The 25,635-nt window shown below is 37.7% G+C and overlaps 1 protein-coding gene across 3 annotated transcripts in view; it reads left to right on the top strand.

The window, feature by feature from the left end:
• Ttc26 (tetratricopeptide repeat domain 26) overlaps positions 1-25,126 on the top strand; it is a 50,071-nt gene extending 24,945 nt beyond the window's left edge. For all 3 annotated transcript variants that reach the window (XM_083110985.1, XM_083110983.1, XM_083110984.1), the window contains 6 exons: positions 2,748-2,903; positions 9,269-9,379; positions 12,426-12,623; positions 12,913-13,021; positions 22,288-22,528; positions 24,790-25,126. In XM_083110985.1, coding sequence (XP_082967111.1) covers positions 2,748-2,903; positions 9,269-9,379; positions 12,426-12,623; positions 12,913-13,021; positions 22,288-22,528; positions 24,790-24,901 — 927 coding nt within the window. In that variant the 3' untranslated portion in view covers positions 24,902-25,126. The remainder of the gene's footprint in view (positions 1-2,747; positions 2,904-9,268; positions 9,380-12,425; positions 12,624-12,912; positions 13,022-22,287; positions 22,529-24,789) is intronic.
• The last annotated feature ends 509 nt before the right edge of the window (positions 25,127-25,635 follow it).

Raw genomic sequence — 25,635 nt, 5'->3', positions numbered from 1 at the left:
GTTGCCTTGAAACTAAGGGGTCCCGGGTTTGATACATGGTGGTTTAGATACCACTTTAACTAGGTTCGATCCCCATTAGCTTATCTGTTCATAAAGTGGACATACAAGAAAAATCCACAACGATTTGGAACTTATCGTCATTCGTAAGCCGAATAGACAGCTTGTTAATAATGATACAACCCACTCACTACTGTATTCACACGCTGCCTCTAAATAAATTCCACGCACCAAGATCTAGACTAGAACTGGTCCTTGTCATTTCAGTAAACCAGTCCTGCTCAGCCAACAATTTTCTACTCCCCACTGTATCTCTAGTTCGAAGGTCAACAACCACTTTTTCAACTCCTCTGCAAGCATTCAATGGTGACACACTTTCCCCTTGCCTGCGATAATTTGGCTTCAAAATTCCCCATTCTTGGGAAAATTACATGCAAAAATTGGAAGTTCAGAGGGTTTTTCCCCCACCATATGCAATCCTGTTGTCTCTCCTGTAACAGTTTGGCTCCACAATTCCCCAATCCTGGAGAAATTACATGCTGGGAGAAATTGGTTTGCAACATTGATCGGAGCCCTGCCAAGCTTGCCCGTCACCCCCATGGAGTTGCCTGCCGGTGCTGGGCCAGCCGTCTCGTGAAAGAAAGAAAGCAGGCAATGTTTCCAACTCCTCTAAGAAATCAGGTTCATCTTCTTATTGAAATGATCAATTTTATGCACATTTTCTGATAGATATTTTTTCTGTATTTTGTTCACGTAGTCTGGACTTCGCAGATAGCCCTGAATATACACCTCTGCCAACCAATATATTTCCAGGATCTGCTAAAATTGTTTAAAAAAGGGAATAAAAAAGGTGGTTGATAATTAGAATACGTACGCGAGTACTAAAATGATTTCCGTGAAACTTACTTCTAAATGTTCGATTCATTTCGGTGACCTCTGCCACCATCCACTTGGGCAACTCGATGCTTCACTGTTGGATTGACTTCCGGTTCCTGTTGTTTCTTCACTTACTGCTAGTGGCGCTGGTGTAACCAGTTCGTCTGCTGCATGTGATAGGTTTGTGTTGTTGCAAAAGCAGGAGCCAAACATGATGTGCCTAACCACTGTTGATATTCAGCTCATGCGGAAAGTGCATAATTGCATGCATCTCTGTTTTTTGTGTCAATCATTGTGTGCACTGTATGCCCAACTGAAACATTTTGGATCCTGTGTTTGTTGAAGCATCAAGTTTCCCAAGTGGATGGTGGAAGAGGCCACCGAAATTAATTGAACATTTAGAAGTAAGTTTCGCGGAAATCATTTTAGTACTCATGTACATATTCTAAATTTCATATCATGATCAAGTAATTTCTTAAATGTTCACATAACCACAGGCAAAAAGCTATATTGGTGAAACAGAGCAAAGTTTCAAAGAAAGGCTCAGCGAGCATGAAAAAGACATCGAAGAAGGGAACACCATGACCGTCCTGAGCGACCATGTGATATTTATGGGTCATTCAATTGGAGAGCACAATACAATTTCTGTACAAAGAATAGTACTCAAAACTAGAATAATTTGCTAGAATCGAACAATAAGATTGAATAGATATGATGGTGATATTGGGGAAAATGGATTGATTTAATAATAATAATAATAATAATAATAAAAAACATTAACAATCCTCCAATAAAATATCCAGCATTCCCTGCTAGTCTTAACCTTGAGTGCAAATTCAGCTTACCCGATGGCATAAGAAGAGATGGGGAGGTGTCAACAGGAAGTGTACATATATGCAGAGCGAGGCCAGTGTAACAGGTGGTTGCGTTGTTAGCACAAGACAACTGAGGACTATGAGACAGTTTTAAATCAAGTAGCTTGATCTTTTTTTCCCTTTAATCATTTTTCTTTCTGATTTCTTAACCTTTCTACTTTTCTGTAAAGAAGGACATGACGACGGACTCAAAACATCGGTTTTTACAAGAACCTTACAAGCCACAAATGAGTAAGATCTGTTGTTTTATCTTTAATAATTTAAATTTTTGCAGCCACAGGTCGCATATTCAGATTTCTGCAATGTTGCCAGATCAAGAGTAAAGAGCAAAGCATCTGGTTCTCTCACCAAACTTGTCAATTTGAGCAGAAGGGGGTAGCGTGGCAGGCTAATGTGAAGGGCAGGTTGGAGGTGTGGGAATGGGAATGTGACTACCGAAGGTGCAAAACATGTCCCTGTCCACCTGTACTCAGAGGTTTCACTGCCACTGGCAATGTTGCCCTCCAGCCAAACAGAACCTGCCACATCTCAAAACTCATTTGTTTCATCTATGGTGGCTTTTACTTGGGGTAAAACATTTACAGCTCTCACGCAATGTCATGTATGTTATAGTTGTCACTTAAGTTCATGTCTAAAGGAAAAAAATATTAATGCCTTATGAAGATTAATGGTTCTTTGTTCCTCCTGTTTACAAGGTTTTTTGTGCTTAAGACAAACGTATGCGTCTTGTTACTAAAATTAACCATCCTAGGTGAGAGTCTAAAAACAAAATGGAGGTATAATTTTAGGTATATTTAGCAGAAAAGTGTGCTAAAGTAAAAATGCAAATTTCAGGAAAAATAACAAAAATAACACCACTTTTTGGCAGAAATAACCCCTAGTAATGGTGCAACGACACAAACATTGGCAGCTACCTAATTTCATGTCTCCCAATGTAGCCAAGCATTATTCAGTTTTCCAAATGATAGTGTTAAATTAATATTTCTTTTTTATCTTTAGGACCAGAGTTCGTCGTCATTCAGCTTTGGCCATGACCTCATCAGGCACAATTTGGTCGTGTTCAGGGGTGGCGAGGGAGCTCTGCAAATCCTACCTCCTTTGGTTGATGTCATTCCAGAAGCAAGGTTGAATCTAGTCATCTACTACTTGCGACAGGTGAATAATATTTCATTCTTTCTCTGTGCTACAATTTACATGTTTTTGCTTTCATTTTCTCCATTTCTAATTATGAATTGTACATTTTTTTGGAAAACATACTACACACTTTTGAAATTTGATGTAAGAAACAGATTGTCAACCAACTGACATGAAAAAAATTACGTGTGTACTCCACGTCATTTTTTTGTAAATTTGCAACAATGCATCCACATGGCGGAAGTCAAGTTTGCTTAGGTTTAATGCAGGAGGGAAAAATATAAATATGGTGATAATGACAATGGCTGCAGCACAGGAACTAAATAAAATGTTCCTTTTGGTACCACTTACATTAGTCATTTCCTCACATACATAATATTTCACTGTTTTGTTAGTAGAACCTAAGCAAGAATACTTAACCACTTGAATAAGATTATATATTTAAATTTTAAATTCTAATGGTAATAGTGATTATTCTTTTTCGTAACCCATGTACTGGCGTCATGCTGCTAAGAAATACTGTAATATTCTCTGCAATGTAATGTATTGTATTGATTATTTACTTTTTTTACTAAGTAATATGTATACTTTTCGTCGATACACTAACACTATATGCAAACAATTTAATCTCTAGTACAATACATTGTATGTCCAATATCTCTTGTAGACTGAGTTTCTGTTCTGAAAGCTGTTACGTACCCAATGGGACCAACTCGTGTAAATGGTTTGCCAAAGTGGAATAGAGATGGCAGCACGAGGTGTGCAAGATTGAAGATTGACACAAGATACTCGAATGGCGGTGTAAATTAGCGCAAAGTGATTTGGAAAGATGAAAAATAATAGAATCCATTATAAGAAGATAAAGAAAAGATATAAAAATAATAAATTAATGTGAATACTTAATAAATTAAATTGGTGATCGCTTGATTTACCATCCCGATATTGGAAATTTTGATTATACCAGTGGCGGCACGTTCCAGTCGCGAACCACATTACCTTTGGTTGTGCTTCAGCCGTTGCACCTACTTGGCTGCGCATTTCAGTCGTCTGGCACCAAGTATACACTTGGTTGCACTTATTTAGTGTTGGCGCGTTCCAGTCGTCGCCTCAAGGGATGAGTTTAGGATATTGGCCAAAGCTCGAGAGAAGAGAGCGGGGAAAAAGAATAAAGTAATTCCTCAATCGTCGAAGAGCAGAAATAGGCAGCGAACTCATAACCCTCTAGGACTGGGTGTAAATGAAGAAAAAGTGAGGTGTTACCAGTTTGCGAGAATTGAACTTAGATGCCAGAGTGAGTGGAATAAAGGATCCACGTTCCAGGGATTACATAGAAGTCCAGAAGGAAGTCCATATACCAATTCCCATAAAGAAGGAAGTCCATATCCGAATTCCCACAAAGAAAGAAGTCCTGAAGGAATCATCGACGAAAGAAGATTATATAAATTTGAAAGAAGAAATCAATTTGTAAAGCATACGAGGAATCAAAATATATTATGATGAAAATTGAATGTAAATAAGAATCAAAGAAATACGTAGCTCATTATGTAAATATCCAAATCCATGTACAGGAAAACCTCAATACGAAGTTCAAGGGACCAAAAAATGTTAACTTCGTATTAAACGACTTCGAGTTATCCGAACTTTTCAAGATGGCGCCGGTTTTCAGGTGTAAATAAAGTAGAGTATAAATTAGCCCCACAAAGGATATTTTATACTTGGTGGTAGCTCAGAAAATAAGCTTTATATGTACTATATAATAATATTGTACGTTTTAAAGGAAGTGTAAAAAATGTTACACAAAATGAGAACACGGAGCTTAACGCGGACACAAAGATTACAAGGAGTCGGTTAACACCATTTATCCTGCCTAGTTATACAACCGGTTATGCACGGGATGCATGTTGTGGCAAAAAGTCTTATAAAAAACGGTATTTTCTTTTAATTGTGCAAAGTTGTTGTTCTTCCACGAAATTCTTACAATTTTAGTTCATAAGAAACCCGTTTGCATGGAGACCTACGGAAAAGAAAACAATCTCGTTTATTGCAAGAAGTGAATCTTGACAGTAGTCACACGCGAGCAAGAGACAGGAGATAATTGGACAGAATGAATATTGGATTTTATGTACTAGAACATTGTCCGTTACAGGATTAACTGGTAAGAGAAGATTCTCTTGGGAGAGAACACAACCTTTCCCTGGCACAAAACAAAACAAAAAAATCGGGCCTGTAAATTTCATTCTGGTTCGGCTGTCTAAAACACATCGTAAAAAAAGTCACGTATTCTTTGCTTCAGTTAACTTCATATTCGCCCCCTCCCCTTTTTCAGGGAGCAGTCCAAACTCTTCCTAAACTTGCATTGTAATCAACTCTGAAAAAGTAAACACACAACTTGCGATGTTTGCACCAAATGTGTATCCTAGGACACATTAAACAGTGCCGCACTCGATAATCACTCTGGTTTGGATCCCACTTTAAACTGTATATTTAGTCCCGCTTAGTTCAGCAGTATAAAATGAACTAAAAACAAGTTTTAAGAAACTTGCGTATTTTCAGATTAATCGACAATTTATTGTAGGTTTCAGAAGTATTCTGGAGGTCAAACACTCGCTCCACCAAAACTTTTCATCTCGTATTCCTACATTGAGCATTGCATTTTTTTTTTTTAACAGCACACCGCTAGTGAGTCTGAAGAAAAGCGGGGTTTATATGGCTTTGCGAGATTCAAAACAATGAAGCTTATTCCTTCCCACTGGATGAGTCATTGCAGTTATCAGCAAGCCAGAGGTTTCCAGACGCTAGACTAAACACTGGCGCCAGCTGCAGCTAAACACAATGAGACGGGCTATAAGTTTGAGCAGCACGTGGCAGAAGGGATATCATCTGCATTTTAAAGATAATGCAGTTGTCGAAGACCTAACTTTTATCAGCAGTGTGAAAAATCACATTACCATGCACACCAGTGGCGGATAATAAGCTGTTGTAGGAGAAGGAAGGGGGTCACTTTTCTTTTACTTATCATGCGGTTTTTGTTCCTTTTAAAGGTTTTCAGAACTGTTTGCTTTTTTTTAGACGCCAAAGGAGCCGGTGTGCGCACACGAGCAAGAATATCGTGGCCGAAACAATTAGCAACGGATCCCCCCCCCCCCCCCCCCCGGTTTGCTGATAGATAAAGGGGAGAAGTCACTCAGACAACAAAACACAGTTTTGGCAAATTTTATGACCGGCACAGTTGGGAAACGTATGAAGCGGAGCTTTGATTATCTGTAACTGTTTCCCTTTTTTTATGAGGTTCTACAGGGCACAAAGAACACGCTTTTAATGAAAGTGGTTACCGGAAGTTGTCTGCTACCAGACCAAAAGTTGCTCGCTCACGGGAAATTGCTGTATCTCGAGCTCAGAGCTAGACAGATTGGTAAGACTTCCAGGTGCCACGCGTCTTGTATTTTGGAACATTCGTGCGATCTTATCTCGCATTTCTCATCTGGCACTGGTGAATATTTCCAAGGTGGCGCATTCAGCGGGGAAAGAGCTTGACCTCCCATGCACATTGACAAAGAATGTCAATGTCCAGCGGGCATTTCGGGCTGCTTCCCTCGAGTTGTCAGCAGCTCTTAGGACAAGGAAACATGTCAAGGTCAAGTTAAAATAACGTCCAAGCTCTTTCCACATTCGATCTTCTCTTGTCGACTTACGCAGGTGTCTACTTCGAATTAAGCGAAACCAGTTTTGCCGAAGGGTCTTGTAAACAACTTCGTATTAAAAATTATCCGTATTTCGATTTATCCGTACTGAAATACATTATAAATCCTATCTTATCGGCTGGGGAATGGGAAGAACTTCGGATTAAAGGGTACTTCGTATTAACCAATATCGTATTAACGAGGTTTTCCTGTATTCTTGTCTAATATAATTGTTTAAACGTCTCCATTGGAAGGCTTACTGTCTGGTTTCGTTCTCAAACAAGAGCCCTACCCTGAAGATATTTTAGCCGTGGTTTAATATTAAGGTTAATGCACCTTGCACAAATAGAGGTTGCAAAGCCAGGATAAACTTGGTAGCTATTAACACAATATTTTGGTTATTAATCAAGTTGTAAAAGGAAATTAATTAACAAATAGCTTAATACTAAGAAACGGGGGGAACTGCAATTCTGAGGAATTGACATTCTGCTTTATCGTGAAGCCACCATAACATTAAGCGCATACCCCTGAATGTATTTTTCTTTAACCAGGATTAAAAGAACATTTCTAGGGTCTTCAGAAAACACTTCATAAGCTGTGTGTTAGTGTGCAAGGATTTAATGTGAGATTAACAAACCGAGAACCTTGCAGTGGCGTAAATTATCCTGCTCTATGAACTTTTTCATGAAATTTATTAATGCATTACCATATCTTGCATAAGAAAAACCAATTACCATATTTGCTGGTATATAAGATGCAATTTTTCCCTTTAAAAACAAGGTGCTGGTGCATCTTATACGCTGATACTCAGTTTTTATTACCTTCATTTCTGGAAACTTTCTCTGTTCTGAGCTAGACAACTTCTTTCTTGCTTCCATGAGGTGTGTGACAAACAAGATTAAAATGTTAAGTGGATCTTCTCCATTGTCTAGCACCACATTTCAAGAGAGCAGTATGCTCTCCTTAGGTTATCAGAAAGGATCAGTAGAATTGGTTCAAAATTCAGCTTTTGACAACATTCAGGCAGTGGTGTAAATAACACCCCCGTGGCATGGGGGGATGCACGAGCTTTGAGGGTGCAGTAAGAATAAAAAGTTAAGAAAGACCGTGACAGTTCACAAAAGTTTTCCTTTCGGCGTTAAAATATATTTTCAACCGAACACATTATATTTGTATGCCCTACAACTTCAGACAGAAAATGTTAATCACTAGAAAAGTAGAAAGTGAATTTCCTGGTAAGAAAAACCTTCATTAGCTGAATAGTTCAAGTCATAGATTACTACTCATAGTCAAGAGTAGACGACAGGCAAGGAAATGTGCTGGAAACATTTTCACCCCCCCCCCCCCCTGCCCCTACTTACTGCCCGAGTTTTAGCAAGGTTTGGTGAAATTGTGCTGTTGTTAAGTTTCTTTTGTAGTAGTTGTACAGGAATCTGCTACAAATTTCTGGGAGAAATATCAACAAGATCTTGCACTATAGCTACAGAAATTGTTTCATTTTGGAATGTAGTATCAACTGATATCATACGAAGAAAGCTGTTAAGCATTGAAAGCGATCGTGCTCGAAAACTGGACTTGACGGAACTAACACAAGCATTTGCTTCCATCAAAAAACGCAGAGGACTGGTAATGGGCATGTAACAATATTGTATTTTTGTAGTAACAGTGCATTTTCATTTGTAATTTTAACAACGTTTTACAGTTTGTCTTTTAAAACTTATCGTACCAGTTTTTTAATAGATTCACATTAGATGTATATATTTCCATATTTCTAAATACGTAATATAAATGTAGAAGTGAATTAAAATTTTAGAAAAGAAAGTTATTTTTTAAAGAAATGAGTAGGGGCGCAAAACTGTAAGTTGCAGGAGGACGCAGGGCATGTTCGTTACACTACTGCATTCAGGAGTAAGAAAACACCAAGAAGCATACTATGAAACACTAAACCAGCAAACACCCTACAAGTCAGCAAAAACTGCATTCAAAACTGGAAACGCTTGCAGTGATTTATTTTCTGTGTGCAAGAAGGTGTAAACCTACTCATATTCGTCGCCAATTGCATGAAGTGAATGATGAGAAAGCAATTTTGTGCCAGACAATCTCAAAATCATGTGCGTTGTTCAAGAAATGGGCACATGGATATTGAGGATGACTACCAGCAGGGAAGGCCAAGGCAAATGCTGCAATGAGGGACAATGTTGAATGTGTTGAACTGATTCATGGTTGAGATCTCGCACCCTGGGATTGTCATGCCTTTGAGCCTATGAAAGACAAGCTTGTAAAGCAGTGATATCTTTCCGACGAGGAAATGAAAACTGTGATGCAAGAATTGTTTTTGAAAGTTGGATGGGAATTCTTTGAACAAAGTATAGAGAAATTCATATCAAACTATGACAAAGGTTTGAACAGACTTGGAAAAGTTTTTGTAGAGTACTTTCATGTAAATACAAGAACTGTCCTGCATATTTCTTTCATGTTCGTGCAACTAACTTTTTGACTAGCCCTCACACAACATACCATGTGACTGCAAATGGGTGTATGTAGGTGAATCTGGACATCCTCTAGAGAAGAGAGTTCAAATTAGAAAGAGTCCACTGTATTTTAACATTTTAACTATTTTAAGTAATTGCTTTGCATACTTGGATTTGAGAAATGTATTGACAGATATTGTTGAATAAATTCTAATAATTTTGTATTTGTTAACAGGATGAAATCCGAGAAGCTTATCAATTGATCAAAGACCTAGAGCCTGCTGTGCCACAGGAGTACATACTCAAGGGTGTTGTGAATGCTGCAATGGGACAAGAAAATGGATCGGTATAGTTGTGCTTTCTTTCACACTATTTAGTGAGACAAACCCCAAAGTTTGCTGTGACAAAAGTTGACTATGTTTTGCTGGTAGAAATCGAGGTTCCAGCCAAGAATTTAAATTGGATCAAAGTCCAAATGGCAAAATGTGGTCTTAAGAGGGCAACTCATATTTCAATTGACTACATTGGCATCACAAAAGTTGGGGGGGGGGGGGGGTAAATTAAATCTCCTAATTGGCCTAATTTTCCTAATGAAAAAAAAGAACATTAATATTAATCATAAGATTATAAACATTTAAAAGGTGCTGGTTTAAAAATTCTCAATCACATTATTGAAACAGTAAAATACTTGCTATTATTTTCAACTTCCAATACACAACTAAAAGTATTCATGTTCATTTTTGGTAAATTCACAACACAAAGTCAAAAGATATACTCATTGCTCTTTTTGACCCCAAATTCCATTCAAAAAGTAATTTAGTTATCAAGAAATACTGTAAAAATTCCGAAATAGTTTACTTAAACCGCAGTGTCAATAATTTGGTAGTTGTCAACACTGCTGATGTAATTTGAACTGGACCACTGGAGGGAGCAGACATTCTGTTTTCCTCAAAACACCCCAAAGTCAGACACAACAGTCAATGTTTCTGATACTTTTACGATTCACAGAATATAAAATCATTTGTAATTTCTGTACATTGAATTGAGAACAATGATTATAACTCGTTTCAATTGTAATATAATTGAGCGGCTTGGTAGTAAGACTTGATAACCCCTAGCTCTGTTCAAATTTGAGATAACATTGGGTGTTCAGTTGCTGGTAATTGGCAAGAACACACAGGAAGATCTTGGTAATATATGAGCCACAATGCAATGGACAAACTTTCACTTGCATTTTTCTTAGTTCCATACCTATGTAGGTTATCAAGTTTTACTTCAAACTGCTCAATTAATAATAAATTAGTATTGCTCATGATCGTGTTTACATATTCATGAAGACAAATCTTGGTAACTGGTTTCTGCTAGCAGTGTCTCCATCTGCTTTCAGCTATTTTGGGGAAGATCAAAAGATCTAGAATGCTCATAATAAGCATTGAGGATTGTATTTCCACCCAGATTCTACCCTTTGCTATGTAATATTTTGGGTGAATTGGTTTCCCCTATGGTGGCTGAAAGCAGAGCAGCACGTTCTTGCCACTAAGCTACTTATTGAGTGTATGACACCACATTTTTATGCAGTCCAGTGCAATGTAGGATGACCATACAGGGACAGTCCCGTCGATATTATTAAAACCCACTATTTGTCCCATTTTATGAAATCTAAATGATCCATTGTCTTCGAGAATGTTCGAGCAGACAGCAGTTTACTGTTTAGCTCGCGTCGCGAGTTGTATTGCTTTGTGTGTGTTCCGTTATTTGTAGAGCAGTGAATAAGATTGGCCAAGAAGCATATATGTATTTTCAGTATGGACCTGAAACAAGAATTTAAATTCCTGCATCTTGACACAAACTCAAAAGGCAAATCTCGCTGCATTGTGTGTAAGGTATGCGAGGAGTTTTGTGAACGGTTGGTGAAGAATGAAATTGTTCTCAAGAAGATTGGTTCTTCTGATACAACTTTGTAGGACTAACACCAAATGTTGATCAGAAGGGATTAGAAACGCTACCGAGATTATAATACTACTATTTCAACTTTGTCAATTTATTGTTTATGGTTTCTAATTTATGTGATACATACTTTAATAAATAATAATAATGACGATAATAATAATATGTTAATAATAACCATCATTTTGTAATTAGGCCTAACCGATTTTTCAGAATGGGAGTAAACTGATTTCCCTGGGGTGTTCCATTTTCATGTCAAAATAGTGTAAGCAGTGCTTGCATTGGTTGAATGTGTAAATACATAAATATTAAGGTTCTAATTATAATATTGTCAAGTTTAGATTTCATCAGTACTGGGTGACCACAATTACAGTTGTCCTACTCAGATGCCACTGAAGCCTGTTTGAAGCAACGGATTGCACTGAAACTATGAACACCATGGGGAAACGAATGCTGATAAAAAAAAAGTTCAAGTTTTTACCACCAGGTGCAAATGTGATTCTGAAATCTGGTGCACAGCACATCCCTGAAAACACTATGTGACCATTGATCACACTGTCTCATGCTTCCAAAGGGTCATTCACGTTGACAGGATGTATATTGAACACTGCTGTACCAACATAAACTCAAATCACTGCTTGTTGTTAATTCAGCGCCACATTTCAACCTGCTGGTGAAAATTTGAACTATATATTTTTTTTCATTAGAATTTGTTTCCCCATAACCTCTACACCATCGTTTCTCAACCTATGGGGCATGGCCCACTGGTGGGTCTCAAGGAGGTGTTTGATGGGTCGCAAAGTTGGGCTCGAAAATTTATTTACTGTGCCTTAATTTAAATTAACATTTAAATTACTAAGATATATTGTTTTAACAATTTAGATTTGTTGTACGTAGTCTAAACTACATTTCCGTTATTCACACTCTACACGATTGCTTTATATCGGCATCTCTCTGATGTTTAACTCAAGGCAATTGAATATCTATCGTTTTTGTTTCGGTCGCAGCAATGAGTTCTTAATTATCTGTGTGTCACGTGCATGCATGTCTACTTAAAGTGTCGCTTGATATTTCCAACCGCCTGTACGTGTATATGCAGTTGCCACACATAAAAATTATGTATTTACTTTTCTAGAATGAAGTATGTGTAATTTGTTTAAGCAAGCTTCTTCAAGTACTCTATTTTAGCACAAATATGATTATAAACTGGGTGCACACCCCTACAATAATTCTGCTGGAATCCATGCTTACGGGTCCCATGAAGTGTAATATCCTTCAAGGTGGGTCCCAGACTGAAAAATGTTGAGAATCACTGCTGTACACCAAGTTTCAGTGCAATCCTTTGCTTTGAACAGGCCCCAGAGCACTGACTAGGGTAACATTAATTGTGGCCACTCAGTATGTAGTGTTGAATGATACTAAAATACTCCTTTTTTTTTCCAAAGCGGGAACACCTGAAGATTGCTCAACAGTATTTCCAGCTGGTTGGAGGAAGTGCGAGCGAGTGCGACACCATTCCTGGCAGGCAGTGCATGGCTTCATGCTTCTTCCTTCTCCGTCAGTTTGATGATGTTCTGCTATACCTCAATTCCATTAAGAGCTATTTTTACAATGATGACAATTTTAATTTCAACTATGCACAGGTGAGATATTTTCTGAATAAGACATTCACCTCCTTTCAGAGTACACCTTGCACGATACAGTAGTCATTCAGCATATCAAATTACAATTGTGTTTTGCATGCATCAGATTATAATTTTATTTTATGTTGTGACTAATTTACTTTAAAACAGACTATACTAAATCAATAATAGTGGCCAGCAAGGGAACCTCTACACTCTTGTGATACAATGAATAAATATTACAATAATTAAGTATTCAATTGAGTAAAGAATTGTATATTTAGTGTTATGACCGATTGTTTCTCTCTAGGCAAAAGGAGCAGTCGGTACTTATAAGGAAGCCGAGGAAACATTCCTCCTGATACAGAGCGAGAAGCTGAAGAACGACTACACATACATCAGCCTCCTTGCCCGTTGTTGTAAGTAAATAGCATCAAATTGTTTTGTATTGTAGTATTTATTTCTGAATGTGATGATTTGTCTGGGTGTGCAAATATACAGTGTGTCATTGCACTACAGGGTGTTTCATAAATACTTGAGGGCTTACAAATATTTATTGCAAGTAAAGTATTGGACTTACGTTAATGAAACCAGTCCAGAATGACCGAGGAACTCAAAACAGTTTTTTTAACACCTACAAATGTTCAATGTATGCACCATGGGTGACACGGCACACATCAACACAATAGTCTACTTCTTGCAACACTCGCATTAACATGGGTGTGTCGCAGGGGCGTATATTCAGGGCTCTCTAGGCTATCTGCGAAAGATGATGATGATATCTAAGAAGATGAACCTGATTTCTTAGAAGTTGGAAACATTGCTCGCTTTCTTTGAATTCGCCAGGGGGCTGGCGGGCAACTCCACTGGGTGATGGGCAAACGTAACAGAGCTATCGTAAGGATCACCCGATCAGTGTTACAAACCAATTTTTCCCAGCATGTAATTTCCCCAGGAACGGCAAATTATGGATCCAAACTGTTACAGGAGAGGGAATACGGTTGCATTTGGCGGGAAAATTCCCTCAACTTCCTCAACAGTCTTGATCAATGTTGCAAACCAATTTTTACCAGCATGTAATTTTCCCAGGAACAGGGAATTTTGAAGCCAAATTATCGCAGGCAAGGGGAAAGTTTGCCATATGAATCATTGAATGCTTGCAGACGAGTTGAAAAAGAGATCGTTGACCTTCAAACAAGTAGAGTTACAATGGGGAGGAGAAAATTGTTGGCTGAATGGTGTATGAGTGAATCTATAAATTGAAGGACCAGTTCTAGTCTAGATCGCGTCAAATGGTCTTTAAGGGTTCCTTGGTGCATGGGATTTATTTAGAGGCAGCATGTGAATACAGTAGTGAGTGGATTGTATTGTTGTGAAAGGTATGTGCTGTGTTGTGGAGTGAACTGAAATAAGGTCATAATTAACAAGCTGTCTATTCAGCTTACATATGACGACAAGCTCCAAATCATTGTGGATTTTCTTTTATGTCCACTTTATGCACAGATAAGCTAATGGGGATCGGACCTACATTTAAAGTGGTATCAGGGTGGCGACAGACCTGGAAAACCTGGAAAACCGGGAAAAGTCAGGGAATTTGAGGTGTCAAAAAAAGTCAGGGAAATGTCAGGGAATTTCGTCTTCATTGATTTTTATTTTTTATTTTTTATTTAAAGATATCGTTATGGAACTCTACACGTTAACAGGAAATCTCGTTCGCAAGTTTCGGCCTCAACTTTTAGGCCCCTTTTATGCGCAACATAACCACGGCGCCAGAAACCAGTGATGGCAGGAGGAGAGAGAGAGAGAGAGAGAGAGATAGAGAGAGAGAGAGAGAGAGAGAGAGAGAGAGAGAGAGAGAGAGAGAAATTTCTCTCGCCCGGGCTTCTCGGCGGGAATTTTACATTCGAACACTATTTGGAGGAAAATTGTTATAACTCGGGCACTATGGGCGCAATCTACTTCGGATAACTTTTTTTTTTCAGCTAAAACATCAGAGCATGCAATCGTGCACAATTCAGAACGCCGGACCGAGGAAGGGTGCTTGGGGGCACGTCCCCCGAATTACAATGAAAAAAATCTGGAGTTTGCCCTCTCTTCTCCCACTATTTTGGAAATAAGGCGCAAACTTTAGTATTCTTTTCAAAGAATGGACATTTCTCAAGAGACTGAAATATATTTTATGTTCTTGGGTGCCATACAAGTTGAATAATAAGCCAAAATGTGATTTTTTTTACGTAAAAAAAATGGGTAATTTGCATTTTTGGAGGAAAATTGTTATAACTCGGGCAATATGGGAGCAATCTACTTCGGATAACTTTTGTTTTTCAGCTAAAACATCAGAGCATGCAATCATGCACAATTCAGAACGCCGGATTGAGGAAGCGGGATTGGGGGGACGACCCCCGAATTTCAATGGAAAAAAAACGTAAAAATCTGTAGTTTGCCCCTTCTTGCCTCGCTATTTTGGGGAGAGGTCGCAAACTTTAGTATTCTTTTCAAAGAATGGACATTTCTCAAGAGAATGAAACATATTTCATGTTCTTGTGTGCCATACAAGTTGAATAATAAGCCAAAATGTGATTTTCTTTTTTTACGAAAAATAGGTAATTTGCATTTTTGGAGGAAAATTGTTATAACTCGGGCACTATGGGAGCAATCTACTTCGGATAAGTTTTGTTTTTCAGCTAGAACATCAGAGCATACAACCGTGTACAATTCAGAACGCTGGACCGAGGAAGGGGGCTTGGGGCACGTCCCGTGAATTACAATGAAAAAAAATCTGGAGTTTGCCCCCTCTTCTCCCACTATTTTGGAAATAAGGCGCAAACTTTAGTATTCTTTTCAAAGACTGGACATCTCTCAAGAGAATGAAATATAATTTATGTTCTTGGGTGCCATACAAGTTGAATAATAAGCCAAAATGTGATTTCTTTACGTAAAAAAAATGGGTAATTTGCATTTTTGGAGGAAAATTTTTATATCTCGACCACTATGTGAGCAATCTACTTCGGATAAGTTTTGTTCTTCAGCTAAAACATCATAGCATGCAACCGCGTACAATTCAGAACGCCGAACCGAGGAAGGGTTTGGGGGGCGCGACCACCGAATTTCAATAAAAAAAACCATAAAAATCTGTAGTTTGCCCCTCTTCTCCCACTATTTTGGGGAGAAGGCGCAAACCTTAGTATTCTCTTCAAGGAATGGACGTTTCCAAAGAGAATGAAACATGTTTCTTCATATTCCTGTGTGCCGTACAAGTTGAATAATGAGCCAAAATGTGAAACTCTGTTCGGAAATGTGGCATTGATATGTTGCGGAGAGGGGGCGAGGTTGGTCATCAATATGAATTTCCCAGGCTTGCTCCAGACCTGTGTCAGAGTTTCCACCCAAACATAAGAGTACGAAGGTTCAAAAAGCACATTCATTTCGTAATCAGCACCATGATACCATATGGTATCATCGGGCCTAGCGTTGTCGCCTTGTAATCAAGGGGTCGCGGGTTCGATACCCGGTGGAGGCACAAGTGGTTCGGATCCCACTTTAAACTGTAGGTCCAGTCCCGATTAGCCTAACTGTGCATAAAGTGGACTTAAAACAACAATGCAATACAATACAATATCATCGGGCCAGTACGACCTTACTTTGTTGATACCATATGGTATCATCGTGGAAGCATTGAATTATCATTTTTTCTTGTCCGTATGGGAGTAGTAAGGGGACTTGTCAACAGATGGAGGGGATAAGAGCGGGTGGTGCCGTCCGATAGTAAGGCATTTTCTTGGGCAAACTGAAGGAACATGGAAAAAAATAGGTTCTATTGATACATACTATTTTTGTCGAATATCGCCACCCGACAAAGTATCTCACTACAACATGCGACAGAAATTGCATGGACTGCAACATCCAACAAAAATCGCATACATAAACAAGAAGAGCTTTAGACTGCAAATATGCTGCTGGAATTTTATTACTCTTCTGGCTCACTTCACCTTATTTAATGTAGCAGTGCTTACGAAGGTTTTCTTTCATCATCCTGACGTATTATACTGGTTTCGCACAAGTTAACATACGTTTACAATGACATTGCACTATTTTTAGATATCAAGAAGAATCCAACCAAACGGGATATATATTGAATACTATCACGAAAAAGTGAAACATAAATCTGCATTGGTGAACGTTATAAAAATTGGCAAGTGCATGCTCGCAACCTCAAATTTACCGCAACACTAGTATTGCAATGAAATTAACGCCACTCTCTGTCCTGTTTGTTTAAACTCGTGAGAGATGGTCATTAATCTCTCACTGAGTGAAGTTAATGTCCAATATTATGAAATAAAATACTAATAATAAATAAGTAAATATTTTAATATCATATTTACTCGAACCATTCAATCATAAAAGCAAATCACTTTCTCCAAGAATTGACTTTTCTCTGCCAGCCCTGCTAAATTTTCACTTTACATCTACTGATTTATACGAGGGGTGACCAGAAAGTAATTTCCGATTAGTAGGGAACCGCAAACGCCAAAACCGTGAAAACTGGTAATTGATGCGAAGTTATGTTTATGAATGTGCAGTGATGTCTGGACACATTTTTCGCCTGTTCGAAATAATGCGAATTTGGCATAAAATGCGAATTGTTGGCGTTTTTCGTGCTTTTTTTTAAAGAAATGTCCTAAAACAACGAAAAATTCCATGAAATCCAACATTCTTGTCTTTTCTAGGCCATGTTTGTGTACATAGAACATGCAAGTTTTCCAACATTTTACTCAAGAGTAAACTGTAGAGTTATACTTATATGTACATGAAATAATTCCGACAGCGAAATTAAATCATGTATTTCCCATGATTTTTTCAACTTCTATCAAAGCCATTTGCATCACAGAGGAAAGTGGCAGGGTTCTAACAGGAGATCGAGTGCGTATCTACCGTCACACGAGAGCCACATCTTCGTATTTGTCGCACGAGATATATGTTTTGAATTACCAAGCTAAGTGCGCACCATCGGCATTTGTCAATCGAGTAATAATGGAGCTCAGTCGTTAGGGCATGTGACTACTATGCGAGAGACCCGGGGTCGATCCTCTGCAGGGGAGAACCGGGATGTTTTCCACCTATTCAAACTGCTCCGGCATCCACCCAGCATCATATGAAGCTGATACCTTGAGGTGTGATCAAGAAAGTGTGGGACCCTAACTCCATGGAAAAGTGCAGGGGAGCACTTTACTTTTACTTCCTCAAAAATCTGTTCCAACATAACAAACTGGCACGAAAATATGAAGACTATGTGACCTACAATTTAAAATAATAGTTTAAAAGCACAATGGAGTATTAAGTTTCGGTATATCTGACAGATAAATGTTCTCAAACAAAAACGCGAATTTTGGGAAACGTAACACTAACAACTCAAAAAAACACCATGAAGGTATAATTTCAGATATTTGCCAGAAAATGCGCTAAAATGAAAATGTGAATTTTGGAAAAAATAACACCGTATAGTAAAAAATAAAAAAATAAGAAAATACACCAATTTGAAAATAAAATAACAAAATATCAAAGAGTCTGCCGATTAGGTATAAATAAAACAAGAATATCAGCTGTAATTTATTGCATTAGTAACAGTGAGTCCTAACCTAATTTTCGGCATAATCACCACCGTTGTTCTGGCATTTGTCGTAGCATGGCACTAAATTTTGCATGTCCATGGTATATGTGTCTGACAGCAAAGACTGGAACTATCTCTACCGCAGTGTAGCTGTCAAATCCTTGCCCTGCCAAAAACCTCTTCAGTTAAGCAAAGAGATGAAAGTCGGTACATTCAAGGCCAGGGCTGTTCAGGGAGTGGTCCAAGATTTCTCACCTGAAGTTATGCAAAGGGCCCGTGTGTACTCAGCTGTATGGGGTTGTGCACATTCGATTGGCCTTCCGTGAAATGTCTGCACCATCGTCTGACCATACGATCACTCACGACGTCCGGTCTGCACACCTCTTACGATTGCTGGTGACTCTGTGCCAAATTCTGAGCGTGCAATGTAGGCTACATCGCAGTCGGTGGGAGACTGTATGAGAACTGCAATCTTTAACCTAGAACTGTCCTAAAACGGCTGCATTGCAACTGTACCAGATTACAGCTACATGCCACCTCTTCCTGCCTGCATGTGTGTGGGTCGCTCTCCGACCACTAGTGCTGTGTATAGGCACCATTGGAGCTTTTTTCAGGATGCCCCTCGTATATGAACTTTCAGAAGCTTTTATTATTAGTGTTTTCCTGTTTTAATGTGTGGTTAGCTAAATCAGGTACCTATACAATGCAATTCTATAAATTCCTTGCGTTAAATTTCTAATACCTACATACCCTTTTCGTCAGCATTAATGGTATAACTGCATGTTGTCAGTTTCACAGTACATACTTCACTTGGATATACTGTACTGAAGCAGAAATCCCATTGATAATGTAAGGAAATATGACACTTTATTTTGTTCGATTCAAATGTTTCACTTATATGCAAGAGTTAAGTTATTTGCTTTACAGAGAAAAGAGAAGTAGCTTTATGCATTGAAAAATGAGTCCGCACTCATGGTTTTTGCAAGCAGAGGGTTCCAAACCTCAGTGAAAATATCAGCATATAATACCGAGAATGTATAAGGAGACTGATAATTTACAAATTGTATTTCTTAATCATTCCCTAGTTGTGAATTGTAATACTTTTCCAAATTCACTATTTTGAAGTTTGAATTCAAATCATAGAGAATAGAGAAATTGAGTCAATTTCATAGAAGATAATATTGGTACTTAACAAATCCATACCTGGATCTGTATGAGTTTATTATTTCCATTTGCAAAAACATCGATTTAGTTTAGTTTGTAATTGTCAGGGAAAAATGTAAATTTTGTCCTGGAAAACCTGGAAAAGTCAGGGAATTTTATTTCTGCTTGTTTGTAGCCACCCTGGGTATCCAAACCACCATGTATCGAAGCCGGGACCCCTTAGTTTCAAGGCAACGCCGTTACCACTGTGCCAACAAGGAGGCTCTGAACTTCAAATCGTGAAAGTAGGTAGGTAGAAGTTTTATATTTATTCTCGTATGTAGGCCTACGTAAATATTTCACAATATGGTCCTCTTAATTATGCCAATTCTTGAAATTCTTTCCTTAAGTACTGTACATTTCCATATTTTATTTATTTATGAGGTATATATTTTTAATCACAATGTCCCCCCCACATCACTTCACCCCCCCCCCCCCCCGAAATGAGCTAAGAAAATCATCCCCAGCAGCAAATTTTTGTACATTTGAACACTATGATGGTACCATAGCCCAGGTTTTTAACCCAGTATACGCTGCTGGTGTGTTGATAGTGTCTATCGCTGCGATATCACACAGCATCGGTGAGACGAATACCCTGTGTTTGATGAAACCCACAAAAATAAGTCACACGGCATAAGTTCCTATGATCTTGGGGGACCAAAAAATTGCACAAAATGCTGTGAGTGATATGGGTGATTTGAGTGTCGCCTAGCAGCTTAACATAACATGCACGCACAAACTATTTGCGTTCCTATCCTGTCGATGTGTCCCGTGTCACCCATGATGCATACCTTGAAATTTTTAGGTGTAAAAAAAAAAAATGAGTTCCTCGTTCATTCTGGACTGGTTTCATTAACGGAAGTTCAATAGTTTACTTGCAATAGATTTTTGTAACCCCTCAAGAGTTTATGAAACACCAGGTATATCTATGGTTCCCACTGACCAGTAAAATCTGGAAAAATCATGTATGTATCGTGGTACATGTGCATTGAACTCACAAGTAGCCAAAAGTAGCAGAAAAGCAAAGGGAAATAAACCAAACCAAATATTTCATTTGGTCTGTCAAGGTGTCTACAATTTTTGTAAAATTAATATTCCTGGACTTGTCCATGTTTTCCGAACCAAGAAATAAAATTTCTAGACTAAATCATTAGAGCAATTCATGTATTTAAACATGTGTGTAAGGTCACTGCATTTTAGGTCAACACCAAGCTTGGAATCCTACTAAACCAAGTTTTTAGAATATTCACTCACATGCTAAAAGTAATAACAAGAAGGAAAACTGAACAGAAATTGACTAGGGGGAGGGGGAGATGATGCATATTAAAATAACAATGGTTAAAATTATTATTATTATTCCAGCCAAAGTAAGTATATGAACACAAGATCTATCACATCTGCTGTTCTCGTTGTCTTCAGTTTTGTTCACAATACCAGTACCATTATGTTCGTTAGTAATAACTGGAGGCACATATTTTTGGTAAATAAAATAAAATTTCGCTGTTATAGCAGTGAAAAAGTGGTATATAAAATGACATTTTGGTTTTAAAAAATGTGAATATAATCCTAAATTTGATTTAAAAACTGCACTTACTACACAAAATAAAGAAATTCCTTCTAATAGCACATTTATGTCTTTTCCAGAATATTAAATTTATTCCTGTACAAAGGGGGTCCATTTTTGCTTCTCAAATATTAACAGCAGTATTAATCATATTTCCGTTAATTGCATAACTCGCAGGATAATTCAAACTTCCAGAAAGTGTCACGTCGGTAAATAAACTCTAAATTTCGTGTTTAAGAGTCTATTTTGCAGTTCATTTCGCATTATTTCGTGACAAAGCAGGGTAGGAAAATGCACCTCACACCTTTCAGAAACATGAAAAATTAACATTACAATGTGTTACTTCACATTTCATGTTTTTGTCAAAAACGCATGCCTCTAGCAATAACACTGAAATATTGCAGAATGCTCCTTTTCATTTTAATCTGGTATTGTAGCAAAGGAAAAACTATTGGATGCTGGTATATTACACAAGGAGTAAAATTATAAGGTCACAGATTAACAAGCCACTTCACAGCACACAACTGACAATGGCAAACTGACAGCAATATGAAAGAATTCTCCCCCTAAAAACTTATCTTCCCTCTTACTAGAATACAAGAATTTTTATATTTTCCTCTTTATCTATTTTTACTACAACTGCTACGGAACAATGTATTTATTATTATCATCGTCATGACTCGTCAGTGTTTTTTCTGGGAAGAAAGTTTTTGGTACCTTTCAAGATGGTTTGTTGTTATTATTATTTGTTATTGTGTGCATCATAAGAACTAATCTAAATATTGTGGTATGTTCATAACTGATTGTCCATCCATTATACCCACACACATAAACTATATATATATTGCTTTCATTAAAATAAATTATTATAGTTTTATTCTCAACAATAAAATGATGCCGGTACGGCGTATCTTTGCGTGCCGCCAGGAAAAAAAAAGCATTGATTACATCCAAATTAAATATATATACACAGGGTCTATCATGTTTTGTCATTTCAGAAAATTAGGTTCTCACTAACATCTTAAACAAAAAATAGCACTGACTGAAATATATTATTTTTTCTAAATTTCTTTGTAGTCCACCAACAGGAGACAAATACAAGAACTTTCTCTTTTCTATTGTTTACAAGAATTAATGTAAGAAAGGATGAACTTTTGTAGAGTGTATTAAATAAATAAAAAGGATGTCCAATGTAGCCGAGTTTTTGGTGCGTTCCTCACACACACACACACTATTGATTTGTTTTCCTGGTTAATATACAGTGTTTGATTTTTCAGTGTTTGAATTAAGATTTTTTTTTACATGTGCAGTTATCATGAACAAGAAAGCCCAGCAGGCATGGGAGCTGTATTTGAAAATGGAGACCTCAGCTGAATCCTTCAGCCTCCTGCAGCTGATAGCCAACGACTGCTACAAGATGGGGCAGTTCTTCTATGCAGCCAAGGCCTTCGACATGCTGGAGAGGCTCGACCCAAATCCTGAGTATTGGGAAGGGAAGAGGGGAGCCTGTGTGGGGGTATTCCAGATGATCATTGCTGGCCATGAACCTAAGTAAGCTTTATTTTTTCTTACAGAATACCGTAGTGTAAGATGACCAGATTTTTGAAAGGACAAAATGGGATATTTTTTTCATATTTCCCTGCAGGAAAAACGAGATGGCAAAATGTACACTTTTTAACATAATAACTGTTTCGTCATAAATACTTATTCATGATGGATGCGGTAAATGTGGTTTGAGAATTACTTACGTGAAATTTCGTATTTCCACGTTGCACAATTTAATGGTTATTTCCGATTAATTTCGAAGAGACTCTGTCTTCCAGCGGAGCACCAGACTCCATACCCTTAGTGAATGAAGACAGAGTCTTTGAAATAAATCGGAAATAACCATTAAATTGTGCAACGCGGAAATACGAAATTTCACATAAGTAATAAATACTTTGAAAACTAATTACATGAATAAATAGTGTGTAAATAACTTACATAATATGATGACATGCACTGCACTTCACTGCAAGCAGCAGTCCTTTAGAATTTGAAGTCATCCATTGGTATTTTACCGATGAATGGATCTCCTTCAGAACAGCCTTCTTTTCAAATTACATTTTGTTAAAAGTTTACACATGTGTGATTAAACTTCACCTTATTAATCAACATAGCTTTGACAGTTTGTACTGAAAGTATTCTTGCCACTTGTTGACATAGCATTCATGTATGAAACACTTGTTCATTGAGGTATTAGTTCCAGGCGAACTGAGAAGAAACTCCAATATTTTAAGAAAATTGAAATATGGCACATTGTTGACATTGAAATGTGATATAATTTCAAACCAACTATTGCTGGTGATGTTTTTTCCAGCTTGTGTTACATAGTAAATCTATGCCAATAAGTAATTGTCACAGAAAGGAAAATTTTGGCATCCCGTTTTATGTTCCAAAAATATCGGGTGAGACTCAAATAAAGTGACTGTCCTGGCTAATACTGATCACCTTACAATAGTGAGTTGATTGTTTTCTTGTGTATTGATTAGAAAGTGTTGCAATTTTTATTTTCCAAATGGCAATGTTCCATTAAGTTTCCTTAAACACTCAAAAGAAAGTAAAGTGCTCCCCTGTGCTTTGCACCATGCCATGACATTGTACAGGGGGTGTGGAGTTAGGGTCCCACACTTTCTTGATCACAGTCAAAGGTGGTGGTGGTGATGTGATCAGCACCACACCCTTGGCCCCTTAAACACACTCATGCCAAAATTTGTCAGATTTAAAAGGCTTAAAACTGTGGGTATAACACTGTAGAATAACTGACACCACTATACAAATGTGGATGAATAATAATGTCCAACATTGGCCTTCATATGCATAAGTGGAGGGGACCAAACCCCCTTTTACTTAAAACTGAACTGGAAATTCTCTCTGGATTTTTTATTTTTTTATTTCATATGTGCATAAATGATTTGTACATAAAAAACTATCAACCAAAACCCTCCAAAATAAAATAGCTCCTAGTTTTACTAATGTTGGCATTTGACTACATATGAGCAAAATTGCAATGGCACGGAATGCCAGAGACCCGTGTTTGAGTCCTGCTCGAGCCTGAATTTTTCGCTGAAACTAGTACATCTCCTGTGTGTACGAAATTTCATGAAATGAGCAAAATTTATTTTAAATATTTCTTTTTCCTTCAATCTTCACAATGCGACAAAATTTATTTAGAAAAGAAAAATAATCTTGCATTTGGTAGGAAATTAAAGAGAGTAACTACAAGAAAATAAATATGGAGAAACTAGTACTCACTTTATCCGTGAAACTGTTTTTTCTTCTTTGTTCTATTAATTTCAGTGGCCACTGCCACCATCCTCGTTGGAACTTGCACACCAAGCAACGGTACAAGTTCCAACGAGGATGGTGGCAGTGGCCACTGAAATTAATAGAACAAAGAAGAAAAAAACAGTTCCGTGGATAAAGTGAGAACTAGTTTCTCCGTATTTATCTACTACCAAGTCTATCTTCTCCTAAATATGTGCCGGACCCTGTGGCCGAGCGGTTAGCACATCGCGCTGCGACGCCAAGGATCCTGGGTTCGAATCCCACTCAGGCTTGGTTGTTTGTGAATGTCCATTCATCAATTTCGTCATTTCATCAATCATCCCCATCTTCGCAAATAAGCCAAGAGGCACAAAACGCGAAGTAAAATAAAGTAAATCAATCAATCCTAAATATGAATCCACTAAAATGTATAAAAGATTAGATTAGAAAAGCCAGTGTCATCTCTCTTATGTCTATACATATGTACATTTCCCGTTTCGTTGCAGGGAGGTTCTCAGTGACATAATCCAGTTGCTAAGGAACACTGCAAAGCCACAGGTGGAGCAGATTATCCGTGTGATGAAGCGATGGGCCAAAGACAACAGAATTAATGTTTAGTCTCTGTGCTGGATTTTACACATCCATCCTGCATTTTTTTTTTTAATATTCTAGCAGAGCGCTTGGAATTAATCCTTATGCTCTGCTGGTATTTCTGCCGTCCTAGTCACTCCGTGCCATTGTTGTTAACGTGTGGTTGATTTTTAAATGACACCCCAGAGATATACATTTTTGCACTTTACAAGTGATAGAAGGTTTTTTTTTTTATATTTTGTGCCTCACATTTTGTTTTAGCTTTTCGTTAAAAATATATTATTATTTTTAGTATAAAGTGAGTTTTATTACTTTGAATTCCGACAATATTGATGTGAAAATGTTTATTCCAGGTTGAAGCTGAATGTTCTTTTGTTCCACTTTAATTCTAGTGTGTTTGGGAAAAGGCGCACAAGTCGTAAACTGTGATTTTCTGTTGCTTTCGTTTAAGTCACACTGAATCAATTAAAGAACTACATGTATTATAAGTATTAGGGTGGATCAAATGAAAACTGAACAGGGACCACAGAATGAAATCAACAAGGTTTATTTCAACCGTAATCTCCAAAGTTACAGAAGCACTTGTCCCGCTGTTTCACCAAGCAGTGAATACCCTGCTCGTCCATCTGTTGGGAATGAAAGTAATTATTATAATTTTTTTTTAATTTTTTTTGTTTATCCCTACAATATCTTGCGGCACCCCTAGGCCGACCGATCTTGTGGCACCCTGGTTGGGAATTACTGTTTTAGAGAGTGGATAC

Source organism: Lepisma saccharinum, chromosome 24, assembly GCF_977018435.1.
Source record: "Lepisma saccharinum chromosome 24, izLepSacc3.1, whole genome shotgun sequence".
Lineage (NCBI taxonomy): Eukaryota > Metazoa > Arthropoda > Insecta > Zygentoma > Lepismatidae > Lepisma > Lepisma saccharinum.
This window is presented reverse-complemented; position numbering and strand designations above follow the sequence as displayed.